Source organism: Pogona vitticeps, chromosome 14 (genome assembly GCF_051106095.1).
Source record: "Pogona vitticeps strain Pit_001003342236 chromosome 14, PviZW2.1, whole genome shotgun sequence".
NCBI lineage: Eukaryota > Metazoa > Chordata > Lepidosauria > Squamata > Agamidae > Pogona > Pogona vitticeps.
Genome location: NC_135796.1, coordinates 2,768,870 through 2,782,394, shown reverse-complemented (window position 1 = coordinate 2,782,394; position 13,525 = coordinate 2,768,870). Strand labels below are relative to the sequence as shown.

Here is a 13,525-nt window from a genome sequence, read left to right as displayed (position 1 = left end):
CAGTGGTTACAGCTCTGCTTTGCAGCTCAGGAAGGCCAACCGGAGCATCTCCAGACGGGACAGAGAAGACGCTGGTCCTGAAACCCTGGAGGGCACGGCTGCCAGTCAGTGAGAGCACTATAGAGCTAGATGGACTTTGGCCTAGTTTAAGGCCAGGCTCCTTGTTCCCAAGGATGAACAGGTCTTTTGTAAACCGAATGGCTCTTAATTGCCCATTCAGAATCAAGGCACCACCAACGACTCTGCGTTAAAGCAGGGACCGGTTACCATCTCTCCCAGCTAATGCGAGGTTACAGAGAAAAAAGGGAAGGCTGAGGTGGGTGGTAGATCATTTTCTGCTCGCACGGGGTGCGGCCTCTGCCCAGGGTGCGCAGGGTTCCAGCTGCGACCAGAAACCAACGGCCATCCACCCTGGCTCGGCTGCGCAACCCCAATGCAGAGCCGCACACCAACGCAGCTTAGAGGGACCACTGGACATCACCCACACTGCTCAAAAAAAATCTCAGGGACCCCCAGCGGCTGCACCACCGCGGCCCCTCTCCTGCCTTCTATATCTGGGTGAAAGACTTGGAACCAAAGCAAGCTGGTTGTCAGGCTGACGTGCCTCCAAAAAGCGCTAAGGAAGACCACCGGCACCACTGCTGCGGCTGGGTTTGGGTGACATTTATTAAGTTTACTCCACATCTGCACCGATCCATCGGAGGAGTCCTCCCCGGCGTTCCTCAGGCCCCGCGTCTCCTGAGCCCCGGCGCCCCTGCGGTACAGAAGACAGAGACCCCCTTGTGATGGCCGTGGTAGAAGCCGGAGCCCATGGAGCGCCCGGTAAGGACCCCCAACTCCAGGCGCCCCAATGGCTGGGGGCATCACGCCTTGCACCCGACCTGCCAGGAAAGAGAAAGAGAAGCAGAGCGATGGGGAAATATCTCTACGGATGCAGAGCTTTTAGCAGATCGAAACACTTCACATAGTTATACTTTGTCTTCTAACATGACCATAAGCCTGGAAAGTATGTCTATATGAATCTCTGCCCTGTTGTCGGTGGGAGGCTCCGGGTGAGAGGGGCACAGGGACTAAATTATGTGCGATGTTCGTGAATACTTCTAGACTCGGATCCTATTGGCCTCGGTGTCCTCCCATTGTGTTTCCAAGGTAAAACAGGCAGAGTTGTTCCGACTCCCAGCAGAGATGGATCAATGGCGGGCATGTCGGGCTCTAGCCCACCTCGAGAGGAGACTCATTCCAGGCCGCCCACTCCTCTGCAGGGGGGGTCAGGACGCCACTGGTACTTCCCCTCCACTTGGTATAGGTGTGAATGTAGGAAGTGTAAAGATTTGGCATCGGAGGGTAGGAAGACTCATTTTTGTGTCCTGGGTTTGCCCTTCGCCCTTGGCAATGCCCACCTGGGCTATGGCTTCCACCCCCCCAACGCCGCCAACAGGCACCCCCTACATCCTCAAGCAATCCCCAAACCAGGCCAGCTGCTCCACCAATGGGCCCCAAGGCCAGGCTGTAGGAAAGACCTCCAGGCCCTAGAGCATACGGTTCCACCTAAGACTCTCCAGATGTTTGGGGCGCCACCTCCCCAGACAGCCAAGCATTAGGCTGTGCCACCTTGAGCTTATTCTTGAATCCCCCAACATCTGGAGGGTGAAAAGACAGGGACCACAGCCTTAGGGTAGAAAGGAAAGACAGAGCACCGCCTACAGCGCATCATCCTTTGGGTATTTCTTTTCAGGTACTCATGTTCCAGAATGCGTTCCATGAATGGTCATTAAATACAGATGGGTTCGGAGGTTCGTGCCGGTTCGCAAATGGGGCCCCACGAGTTTCGCACATTCCCTTCTCCCCCCACACACACCTCCCCGGCTGGATTCCTCCACTCCCCACCTGAAACGCCCTCCTCTCCTCCTCCCCTCTGGCGGTTCAGCCGATCCACGGCAGGAGCCCAGGCTCCCTTGCCCTGCCTCCTTGGCTGATGGCCCACTCAGACCAGGAGGCGGGACAGCCAAGCCTGGGCTCCTGCCGGGGATCGGCTGAACCGCCAAAGTGGAGGAGGAGGAGGAGAGGAAGGCGTTCCAGCTGACGAGTGCGGCTTTGGCTGGGAAGATGAACACATGGCAACGTTGGTGCCGCGTCTACGAACCGGCACAAACCTCCAAACCAAGACGCTTGCCCATCTCCAGTCATTAATCAGTTATTGGACCCCATAAACCCTAAATAATGGTTTTTACTCACCTTACCTTTGTGCCTCCTGGCAGCCAAGGAGCTGCTTGAGCCCCACGCGTAGCTGCCTGCATTTTGAGTCGGCTTCTGAACCACCAAGCGGCGAACCACCACATTTGACTGCAATAGGTCAGCTTCCGCTGGAGAGGCTGGAAAGAGGCAAAAAGCACCCTCTGCAAGAGGAGAAGGCGCCACGTGCTTCCCATCCACGTGAGGACGCCCTGCTGCTTATTTTTAGGTACACGATTTATGCCCTACTCCATGCAAAAGAAGATCTAGCAAATGGCCAGGAGAATGCTCGTGAAGTAGCTCACTTCTGATTTTTAAAAAATATAGAGTCTAATTATCATATTGTTTGGTTTTGATTTTACCTATATTTTATATACAGTGCACCCACAGTTTTAAATTGTGCAACACTCTGAAACGATCGGGAAGTTTGAGTCATGGCAACCGGCGAGTCGCTTCAGTCTTGGACGAGCAGAAAGATGTTTCAGCCTAACAAGGAAGGCGGCCATTTGCCATGACTCCACTTCCAGATAACCTCGCTTGGAGGACTGAGAATCTTCACAGATACTCTGATAGGAATCAAGAAAGAAAATTATATTTTTTTAAGGGAAGGTGTCTATGCCTTTCTCCCAAACAAGCCCAGAATCTTTGGTTTCCTTTGATGTTCTGCAGTTTTCCCACACCTACACCCCAAAAATAGTGTTCTGAGACCTCTTCAGCTTTAAGGATGCATTTGCTGCCTGCTTGGTTCTCGTCCCCTCCCTGCGTTCTTTGGGGTTTCACTCTAGGGACTCTCCAGGGTGAACACCTGCCCCCTAGGTTTCCCCAGGAGGAGAGAATACCTCTGAGGTCCCTCCGGGGACGAGCCCAAGCCCCATGGCACTCGGAGTCACAACACTGGCAGACCGAGCTGGAGGGATCGTCCAGATTCTCCCATCTAAGAGACAACGAAGAGGGTCAGCTGTGGATCGGAGGTGTTCCTCCGCACCGTCGGCTGGGAGAAATTCACCTAGCGCCACGAGCATTTTTTAAAACAAACATGCAGCTCTTTGGAGTCCACGCAGAAGCATGGTGAATATTCGTTTGAAGATAAGCAGACCTTGGGGCCATCTGGAAGGAGCCCCATGTGGGTTTCCCCTTCCTGCTAGGCAAGGATAGTCCTTCCTCTAGAAAAGGAGGTCCTACGGGCTTTACCTGTTGATGTCTCTACGGTATGAACAGGCCTTCCTGATGGGGTCAGTGAGGACGTCTGGGTCCCAGACCAGCACCTGGCAGTGAAGGTAGATCTGGAAGGGGAAGGCTTCAGTGAGGCCAGTACAGTGGTGCCTCGCTAGACGATGATAATCCATTCCATTGAAATTGCTGTTTAGGGGAATCATTGTCTAGCAAAAAGTATTTCCCCATTGGAATGCATTGAAACCTGTTTAATGCATTCCAATGGTGAAGAATTGTCGTTGTCTAGCGAAGATCGGCCAGAGGAAAGCCGCTTTGCGAACTGCCAATCAGCTGTTTAAATCGCTGTCTTGCGAAGCTTAGGTCCCAAAACGCCCGTTTTGCGAGCGTGGAGGGAGCTGTCAAAATCGTCGTCTAGCAAAAATCGGTTTGTGAAGCAGGGACCAAACATTGTCCAGCAAAATTCCCCCATAGGAATCGCTGTTTTGCGAATCGCTATAGCGATCGCTAAAAGCCAATGTCTAGCAAAAAAACTGTCATGCGGGGTAACTGTCTAGCGAGGCACCACTGTATTAGCACTGAACATGGAAATCACCCATGTTCTTACTTGACCGACAGTTTTGTTTTAATTATACCAAGACTAGGTAGCGCGAGGCCCTCCAGAGATGCTGATGGACTACAAATCGCATCAGCCTTCAGCAGCACAGCCAGTGGGGTTTAGGACGATGGGCGTTTGGAGGCCCATCATTTCCCCACCCTTGCTTCATCTGGGCTACCTTCGGAATTGAAAGCATTACTAAAGAAGTCCTATACTGTACGCCCACCCCAGGCAAGCCCGCAGGGGTTCACTGGACAGGGCTGCACGGAGACCCAAACCAAGTGATGCAGAGAGCACCTTATTAGAAGCTGTGCACCCAGGAGTGATAAAAGATGTCTGATTATCCTAGGGGGTCTTAGCACAAGTTTGCTTCGGGATGCATTTCGAAAATCCCCTTGCTTTCATTTTGCGGCTGGTCATTGGAAGGTAAGTCAGATTGTGTTGCAAGTCAGATTGGAAGCCTGCATGCCTGGAGGGGGAAATAAATTTCCCTGAATGTGCAGATTTGACGCTCAGGCGTGTAGCCTCACTGTCTTCAATCCAGACGAGGAAGAGAACAGCCAGAGGTTGCAGGCCTTCTATGGGGCTCTTCTATAGGCCAGATTGTCCTTTGTTCATGCATGTGGCATCAAGGGAGATGTTCTGAGAGGCAGGCTGCTTTGCTTGAGCCACCTCTTACAGAAGATCAACCCAGGAAAGGCCCAGGCAAATCCGAGTTTAGTTTACTCACCTCAGAATCCACGCCCACAAATTCAAACGCTTGCAAAGAGAGGTGGATCACGTCCGGGGATCTCCGAGGGAGGAACCGGGACTCGGCCACTCTGCTGTCCAACAGGCACCTGCCCCAAAACCCCAAAGGAAAAGGAGCGGGTTCGAACCACCAGGACTCGGGGGCAGCTCAGAGAAAATGGTTGGGAGCCTCCAAGCTTACAGACGTTCCTCAAGGGCTTCTCTGCAGAAGAGAGAGAACTAGCCCCCCCCCAGGGGTCCTCCCAGATGGTGAAAGTGATTCTGGTGCTTGTGAGGGCAGAAAGCAGGACTCTGTTCTTTATTTACTCATTAGCTTTATATCCCCCACCACCATCCAGTGATCTCAAGCTGACGCCTCTTCCTCGGCTCCTCTCAACGTTATCCTCACAACGTCCCGGCGAGGTGGGTCACACCGAGAGAGTGTAACTGGTGTGTTTCGGGGCCAAGCAGAGATTTGAACCCTGGTCTCCTACTCTAACCACCAGGCCAGACTCCTGTAGGCTGTGGTGACATTGTGGCCATTGACCCCTTACACCTTCCCTGTTGGAGCAGGATACCAGTGCGTGCAGCACGTCATCTGAACTGGGAGCGGGAAGAGAGATGGGGCTGCCAAGAGCTCCCACGCTTATCCTTTCCCAAATGTCTGAGCAGATATAGCTACTCACAAGTAATTCCTTTCCCCCTCCCTCTCTGGTCGCCTACGGCTTCCTCTGCTCCATTTTTGGCAGAGAGCAGCAAACCTGTGAGCGTGGAAGCCACTTTGAGGGGTTTCCTGTATGAGTTTAGGGTTTGTCATCTGCCTGCACTATCCCCCCCCAATGGGTTAGGTAATGAACCCTTTTCGGGCACACTGTTACAGCTCCCCCCAAGTTTTTACTTCTCGTGGCTAGTCACAAGGGCAGGAGAAGGCTGTGTTATACTCTTGTCGGTATAAACCTCAGGCTCCCGAGCGAACCCAGTTTTCTGTCTCGCCCTCTTCTTCCTCTCGGCCTCCCCTTCTGCCGCAGGTGATCCTACGGGAAAAGTGGAAGCCACACGGGCTTAACTGATGGAGAGGACAATACCGCCCTTTCCATCGCACCATGGAGGATGGTCTTCTAGAATCCACACCCTATGTCAAACAGAGAGACAGCGTGGTGTAGTAGTTAGAGCAGGGTTCAGCCAACTACAGCCCTCTCAATTCTGTTGGACTACATCTCCCATCGTACCTCACCACTGGCTAGGCTGGAAAGGGCTGATGGAACATATGGTCCAGCATCGTCCCGAGAGCTGCCCTTTATCCACCTCGCCCTGCTCCAGATAAGAAGGTCAGAATAGAACAGGGTCTCAGTCCTTACTCAGCGAGGAAGCTCACCTGGTACACTGGGGTTAGTCAGTCTGACTCCACCTGACCTCCCTCACAGGGTCGTTGTGAAGGGAACAACCTTCACCGTTTGGTGGAAGAGCAGAGTGTAATTGCGGTAAGAACATTCTGGGCACACAAAGAGAACACAACAGGGAGCACACCACCCTCTGGCCGATACGGTTACCCATGGTTTGCAATGACGGTGTAATTGCTGGGAGATTTGTGGAGCTCCGGCGTTGGGGCAGCTACACATTCATCCACGAAAACCCGTAAAGGCCGGTGGAGAAAACTCTTCGCGGCGAACTCGATGTGGATCTGGGAGCCCAGGAAGAAGACGGTCGAGTCCGACGGAGCGCTGAAATCCTCTGCGAAGAGACGGAAGTGAATGGTTGAGAAGGCGAGACCCACTGTGCCCAGGCAGGCCTTTTCCCTGGCTTCCTGGTCGGACCGGAGTCCCGGAAACACCCTGGAGTCACTGTTCCCCTTCAACATTCTCCAGATGTTTCACACAACAGCCCTGCCGTCGTCCCCATCCTAAGGAAACCTCCAGGCTCAGAACGAGGGTGCGTCTCAGACTAGGCTACACTCCGGAGGCTTTCTCGGAAGTAAGACCAGAGGCAGGGCTCAGCTACTCAGCTCCACTGGCGCAAAGCTGGAACAGGCTAAACGGGGGTGGCTTAAGATCACACAGAAGTCTGATGTGCTATTATCAGAGGGGTAACACACCTCGAATGAAAGCATTTGGAAATTAAGAAAACAATGGAAATTTACAATAACAGCATCTCCTTCCTTTGCCCCCCTCCTCTCTCCTATTTCTGGGATGACGCTTTCGATCATTCCCCCCCCCAAAAAAAGGAATAGCACACTGATGTTGTCCTAATAGGCTTCAAGGTACCTTTTGCTTCCTTCCTCTGCCTCAGCAGAGCAACAGAGGAAGTATTTAATTTCCCAATATTGTGAAGTGGCTAAGCTGTCTTCTTAAGCCACTTAATGACATTGGGAAAATTGAAAGCAGAAGGGAAATTGAAAGCCACAAGCTGCTGGAATGTAGATCAGTTCCAACAGTGGCCTGGGCTGGAAAGGAAACAAAATGGACCAGTTCTAAGTGCACCTCTATGGAGTTTGGACCTGAATCTTCCTGCGTCCACCCAGCCTGCCCTCTGAGCTGTGGCCCTTCGCCAAGGTCCCAGATTTCTCTTCTACTCACGGGTCTTTGTCTATGAATCGGAGTTGTACAGGACAGCCTTGCAAAAGGGGAAGATTTTCAAGAGGAAGAAAGTCTTCTTGCAGCCCCCTCAGCCTGAAAATTCTCCTCTATAAAGCTTGGCAGGCAAGCCACTCCACGGACCACGCCAAGAGGTGGGGGAGTGTCTACCTACCCTTCATGATCGTCCCTGTGAACACCAGCCCACTGGAAGCAGAGAGCTGGCCGGTGACCGATGCTGCTGGTGCTGGAACCAAGCGCTGAGCCCTAGAAAGGCAGGACAAGAGGGTCACACTCCAAGGGAGAACCAAGGGCCTTTCATGCACGGCCAACATTGTCCATATTTGCATCGCGTGTCCTTGAGCCCAAGGAAGCCTCTGCCTTAAGAATGTTTGGTACTTTGGCTAGAAGGAGCGTTCGTCACTCATGTCGCTATGAAGTTATGAACGCTACATTTTTTCATCCTCTCTGTTGTTTCTCATTTTGCTTTGAATTTGGAACCTTTTGTCTCCAGAGTGGCCTAAACTAAAGAACATTTCTCAACGGGTGGAAACGTCAAATGTTAGGCAGCAACTTATTTTTTCAAGAAAAAAAAACACACCACACAATGTCCCCCTAAAAGAACCCGTCCCACGCTTCCCGTCCCATAAACCATGGGTCCAAAGGAGAGGCGAGGCTCAGCTCAGACTGAAAAGGTCTGGGCCACGTTCCTCTCGGGGGGGGGGGTTTCCTCAAAGCCGCTCCTCCCTTGCGAGCTAGCCAAGTTAGGAAAGCAGTATGGGCTTGTCGTCCAGCGGCCCATCAGAAAACCAAGCACATTGATTTGCAAGGCACGGGGGGGGGGGAAGAGGAGAGACACTGGCGGGAGGAGAGGCGCCTTTCCACCTGAACAAGAGCTGAACATCATCTCCAGCTGAGCCCTCCTTCAAATGGGGATCTGTCTATCCCGGTGCCTTCCAGAAATACTTACTCATAATCCGTACAGTTTATCCTCTCCGAGAAAGGGCGGGCGTAGAACCTGCCGTGGCTGGACGGAGGTCTGTAGACAAGGTCAGAGGAGTACTCCACCATGGTGCCCGAAGTCTGCAAGAAATCAGACCAGGAGAGGGAACATCAGAACGCAGAGGCTTTGAAGGAGGCGGCTCAGTCCAGCTCCTTCTTGCGCTTTCAATTGCAAACCTCCTCGCATGTCATAGGCAACCTGTCTTAGTGGTGAGAGGGCGTGAGAACCCACATTCTCAACCACGGGGAAGGCCCCAGGTTGACCAAGGGTGGTCTACTCATCAGGGTCAAGCTGGCTAGAGAAGGTCCCTGGTTTAAATAAGCCAAGCAGCATTCGGATGACAAGATGCTGGCCACTTGAGGACGTTTCCCTGCACACCCCTCAATGCCACTTAGTGTGCTCAGAATTCCTACATTAAATAGGGGGCTGAAAGACACATTCAAGTAGACAACATGTTTCCTAGGCTTACATTTTCTCCCAGCAATGCACGATACTTTGCTCTGCATATCACCAGAGTTAGAAATGAAAAGGACGCTTTAAGTTCAGTGAATATCTCAATGATAGTTTTGCCTTTCACAGTCAGACATTTTTCACCATGTGAGGGAAGCACTGTTTCTAGTTACGGAATCAGTTGCTTATCAAGGGAGACGAGCCTCTGAACAAACTGTGTGTGCCTTAATGGTCAAACGGCAGCACTGTAGCTAAGACTCTGCTCACAACCTGAGTTCAATCCTTGACTCAGCCTGCCATTCTTCTGAGTTAAGGTAAATTGAGTACCCAGCTTGCTTTGGGGGGGGCAATGTGTAGCCTGCATAATTAAACTGTAAACCACCTAGAGAGTGCTTTAAACACTTATGGGCTGGCCTATAAGGAACATGCTTTGCTTTGCCTTACTACGTAGTAAATAAAGGCATGCCAGTAAGATGGGACCAACCCAATACGAACGTTGCCAGCCGGCAGGAGGGTTCTAATTAAGGACGCAACTTTTCCAAACTCTGTTGAGGACCATCTCCAGAAGCTTCTTTGCCTTTACCAGGCTCCCTGAATGCACTTCGGTGACCATCGGCACCCATCTACCTGGCTTCCTTTTGCAAACGGGGGGCCCTATGCCCACCCAAGAGGTCCACATTTTTCAGCTCCAGCCTGGTAGCCGGGGCCCCCTTTTCCCTTCCCAGGCTGGCTCCCTGGCGCACTCACCAGCCGGGCGAATCCACACGCTTTGAAGGCGTACTGGAAGTGGAGAAGGCCCTGCCGAGGGCTCTCCGAGGAAGGCAAGCAGGTGCCCATCTGCAGGTGTTGCGGGTTCAGCCGGAGGCCGGTGCCCCAAGGATCCGTCTTGATGACGAGATGGATGCTGGTCTTGTTGCATTCGTAGAGGACGGGGGAGGCAGGCCCTGAAGGACGGGAAACTTCAGACACAGTGAAGGAAGCAGCAGATGCTCTGCAGCCTGACCCTTACTTTACAAAGTTGGGAAAATCCTAGATCTCAGGGAAGGGGAAAGGCAGGGAAGCAGCGCTTTGGCTTGTCCTCTCTCCTCACCTAAAGTCTCTGAGTGCCCCGCACGGCTGCCGTTCTCACCTCACCATCTTCACAATGAAGAGAAGGCCAACGAGGCATTTTCAATGCTGTGCCTTTTGCAAAGCAGGAGCCAAACCAGGCACACCCAAAAAATAGGCCCCTCAAGAAAGTTCATGAAACGCAGAGCTGCAGCACCCTAGAGATCATCTAGTCTAACCTTCTCCAGAAGTACGGCTGCATCCTCACAGGCTCACAGCCCCCCCCAATCCTAACCCAGGAGCTCCCCGCTTCCAGAAGGGAGGGGGCTTCCGCTTTGCAAAACGGCTCCTTTCAAACCAACGAGGAGGGCCAATGCCCGGAATAAGCTGTAGTAAATGGTAAAGCAGAACTCAACGATTCTGGATTCCTTGCAGCAGCTTGCAGAAAGAGCGAGCTTGCAAACCTACAGCTGGAAGCACTTCCTGCTAGGAACTACAGTAAGCCTTAAAGCAGACTTTTTTAATGTTTTAAAACGGGGGGAAGGAAAGAAATAGGACAACACCTTAGAGAGGGTGTGTTCACCTGGGGAAACTCCAGAGACCAGGCTGGGGCTCCAGAAGGCTGGACTCGCTCCCGGGACCCAAGAGTACATCCACAAAAGTATTTCTCAAAGTAAAGAGTTATTTTAACTTCCTTCCTTCTGAAAGTCATGGAATGCCTTTCCCGGGACCGAAGTATAAGTTTCCCCACGGATGGCACCACAATACACACAACCTCCCTCTTTCCTTCTTCCTGTAACCTGTGTCTTAAAAGGAGCTGAAAAGACCAGGGTTATTCTCGGGGGGGGGGGGCAGGTGGCCCACCTTACAGAAGGCAGGTGATCTTTAATGTCATGCCCCCCAAATTCAGTCCTTCCAAGGAGAGCTTTTTCCCCTTGCACCTCTTGCTCCCGAGGCATCCTATTGACTCTTCCCGGTCATTCCCCATTTTACACACAGAAGTCTAGAGTTCAAAGACCACAAGTAAGGAAAGAACCAGGCGAGGGGGGGGGGTCACTCACAGAACCAGGCGAACTCTCCAACTCAGACCCCCAACACGGAGAGAATACAAACCTGGCTGAGCCGCCACCGCCTCCAGACTCCAGGCTAAGATCACAAACAGCCTCACATACAACCCCATATTGGTCCTTCGGGGCTGACAAAAGGCACTGCCTCTTCTGCACCTGGGAAACACCCCTTTTATACTCACCTTCTCAAAAAAGGCCTTGCCCCTTTTCCCAAGCCACCCTTCTGTGGGATCAGCCTGCAGTTCCACAGGTAGGGAGACTGGTTTGCCTCAGCTGAAGGCGATCCTGGGGGAAGACTCTGGGGATGAGGAGAAGAGGAAATGGGCGGTGGTGGTGGGTGGAAAACAGCAGTGGGGTGCAAGGGTCACAGACCTAACAAACAGCTGATTTTTCAAAAGCTGGGAACCTATGGAAGAAGTGCTCCCGGGGGCCGACTTCGGCAGCTGAGCAGTTACTGTGGTTTCTATCCCCATGTCTAGTCACTGAGGGGGAAAAGGTGCCTAAGCAGGAGAAATAGAAAAAGGTGCGATTTCTGTGTGGGATTGTATCAGATTTGAATTTTCTTCTCTGTGTTTTTCTGTTGTTACAATGCAAACCAAAGAAATGAACGTGTGAGTACCAAAACATTTGCAACTGCAATAATCTTCTGAGAGAAGGGTTGCATTTTCTGACAGAATTGCAAGGGTGCCAATAGTTTTGGCCATGACTGTAGCTGCTTCTCACCCATAGGATTATTTTAACTAAAGACCAAAGAGCAAATGTAAGTACAGTGAGTAAATGTGTATTGTATGCCCACAAGGAATATGCTCCCTGCCTTGGCACACTAAAGAACGTCTTTGTTATCTCTTTGGTCCCTTATTTCTTGATTCCTTACCACATTGTTGGTTGCCTGCCGCAGGAGTAAACAAATTGCAGTATGCAATGTCAAAACATGAATTATTGCAGATGTCTGGGAGGGTGACTGAGAAATAGATGTGGCCACTTTAAAACACTGCCATGTCCTTTCCTTATTGAATAATTTGGTCCTTAACCTCAATGAACCGGAAATGGTCTCCACCTCCTATTTAAAGAACTAATTTAAGTATAGGAAATGTAGGTATTAGAAAGTGGTAGGAAGAACATTCTGTGTTATTCAAGGCTATTTAAACCTGGTTTGCTTTGGAGAGCTAGCTGGATGAGGACTAAAGGTTGTGGGTATGGTGAACTGGGCCATAAGGGAAACTGCTGAAATAGAAAGATCCCACCCACCCGTGAGGCGCCAGTGGGCAGGAGAACCTCTTTTCATGGATGTGCCGCCATGCATTGAGTCACATGGCGTGCCCTCTTAATTCCCATTCAATATGTTCATCGTCTATATAACAATAGCCCCCAACCCGGGGTCCCCAGGCATCCTTGGGGTAAAACCTCCCCAATCCTTCACTTCTCCCTCGCTGCGCTGGACAGGATATCTAGGAGCTGTAATCCAAGAACATCTGGGGGACCCAAGGTTGGGAACCACTGCTCTAAGGAATGCACTTGACTTTCTAAGAGAAAAACTCAAGTCCACCAGCGCCCTACTTTTGTTGTTTTGAATGTTCTGAATTCCACAGGCTGCCAGAGGAGACCGCTAGGCTTCCATGCCAACCTCCAGGGAACCTTCCATGCCAACCTTCCATGCCAACCTCCAGGGAAGAAGGCTCAAAGTAAAGGACTGCAGCAGAGGCTCCAGGAGGAGCAGAGGTAAGGGTTGGAGGCAGGAAATAAGTCAACTGGAGGTAATCTGGTTATTCTCCCCTAGGGCTATCAGGAAGGACAAAACCACTTTTAAAAAATGTCATAGCCCTTTAAATGAAGACATTTTTTGGGGGGGGGAGGAATGGAAAGCTGTTTGAGTGCTCTCTCTCTGAGTGGAGGGGGAGAGAGAAGGGAGAAGCATCAGTGCTTCTCATACCAACAAAACCAGGATAAGGTTCCTCTTCCCCAAGGCTTGGCCCACCCCATTCCTTCTCTATCAGGCAAAGCAGCGATAAGAAAAATTTGCAGACAGCAGCCCATTCCATCGCTAAAGGTTTGGTGGGTTTTCTGAGTGTATAAAATGTGAAAGACAGAGCAGGTAAGAAGCAGGAAACAGATCAACAGCTGCTCTCATGCAAAACTCTAAACTTTATTTCACTTTTTATTTATATATTTTAATCATTCTAAAGTATTTACGTCTTGCTTTCGACCAACAACAACAACAACAAAGAAAAATATAAAGGAGCAACATCGCCCCTCTTTAGGAGAGAAGGGTTATATATACACAACTATGTGGAGATAGTTTCCTGCTTTACATACAAAGAAAAAAATAATGTTAATAAAAAAGTGCTTCATTGAGCAAAAAAGACTATTAGCTGCAAACATTTATTCATACTGTACACATATCAGAACCTCTTGGCACCTGTCGTTAGGAACTGCAGAATATTAGACCTTGTATTCGCCATATGTTCGTACCATAAAAACCACATTGGCAATGCAGGCAGCAAAAAAACATTCCCCCTCCAAAAGTCATTCTCTCCCTACTCATCCCCAAATCCTTCAATGAAAAACAGAAGCCTCTGCACTTCAGAGAAATGCCATGCGTCTTTGCTGCCCCTTCTTAGCATTTCGTATTCTATGAAAAAGCCAAATCAAAATTAGATTT

General features: G+C 50.9%; 1 protein-coding gene across 1 annotated transcript; it reads right to left on the bottom strand.

Moving 5' to 3' along the window:
* Positions 1-477: 477 nt before the first annotated feature.
* On the bottom strand, positions 478-11,042 carry LOC110082904 (zona pellucida sperm-binding protein 3). Its single transcript, XM_078381913.1, has 10 exons — positions 10,913-11,042; positions 9,500-9,696; positions 8,270-8,382; positions 7,475-7,566; positions 6,280-6,460; positions 4,731-4,839; positions 3,424-3,515; positions 3,072-3,166; positions 2,241-2,372; positions 478-881 (listed from the first exon to the last, which is right to left on the bottom strand). Exons 1-10 carry the CDS (start codon positions 10,977-10,979, stop codon positions 478-480), a joined length of 1,482 nt encoding a protein of 493 aa, XP_078238039.1. The 5' UTR covers positions 10,980-11,042.
* Between the last annotated feature and the right edge of the window lie 2,483 nt (positions 11,043-13,525).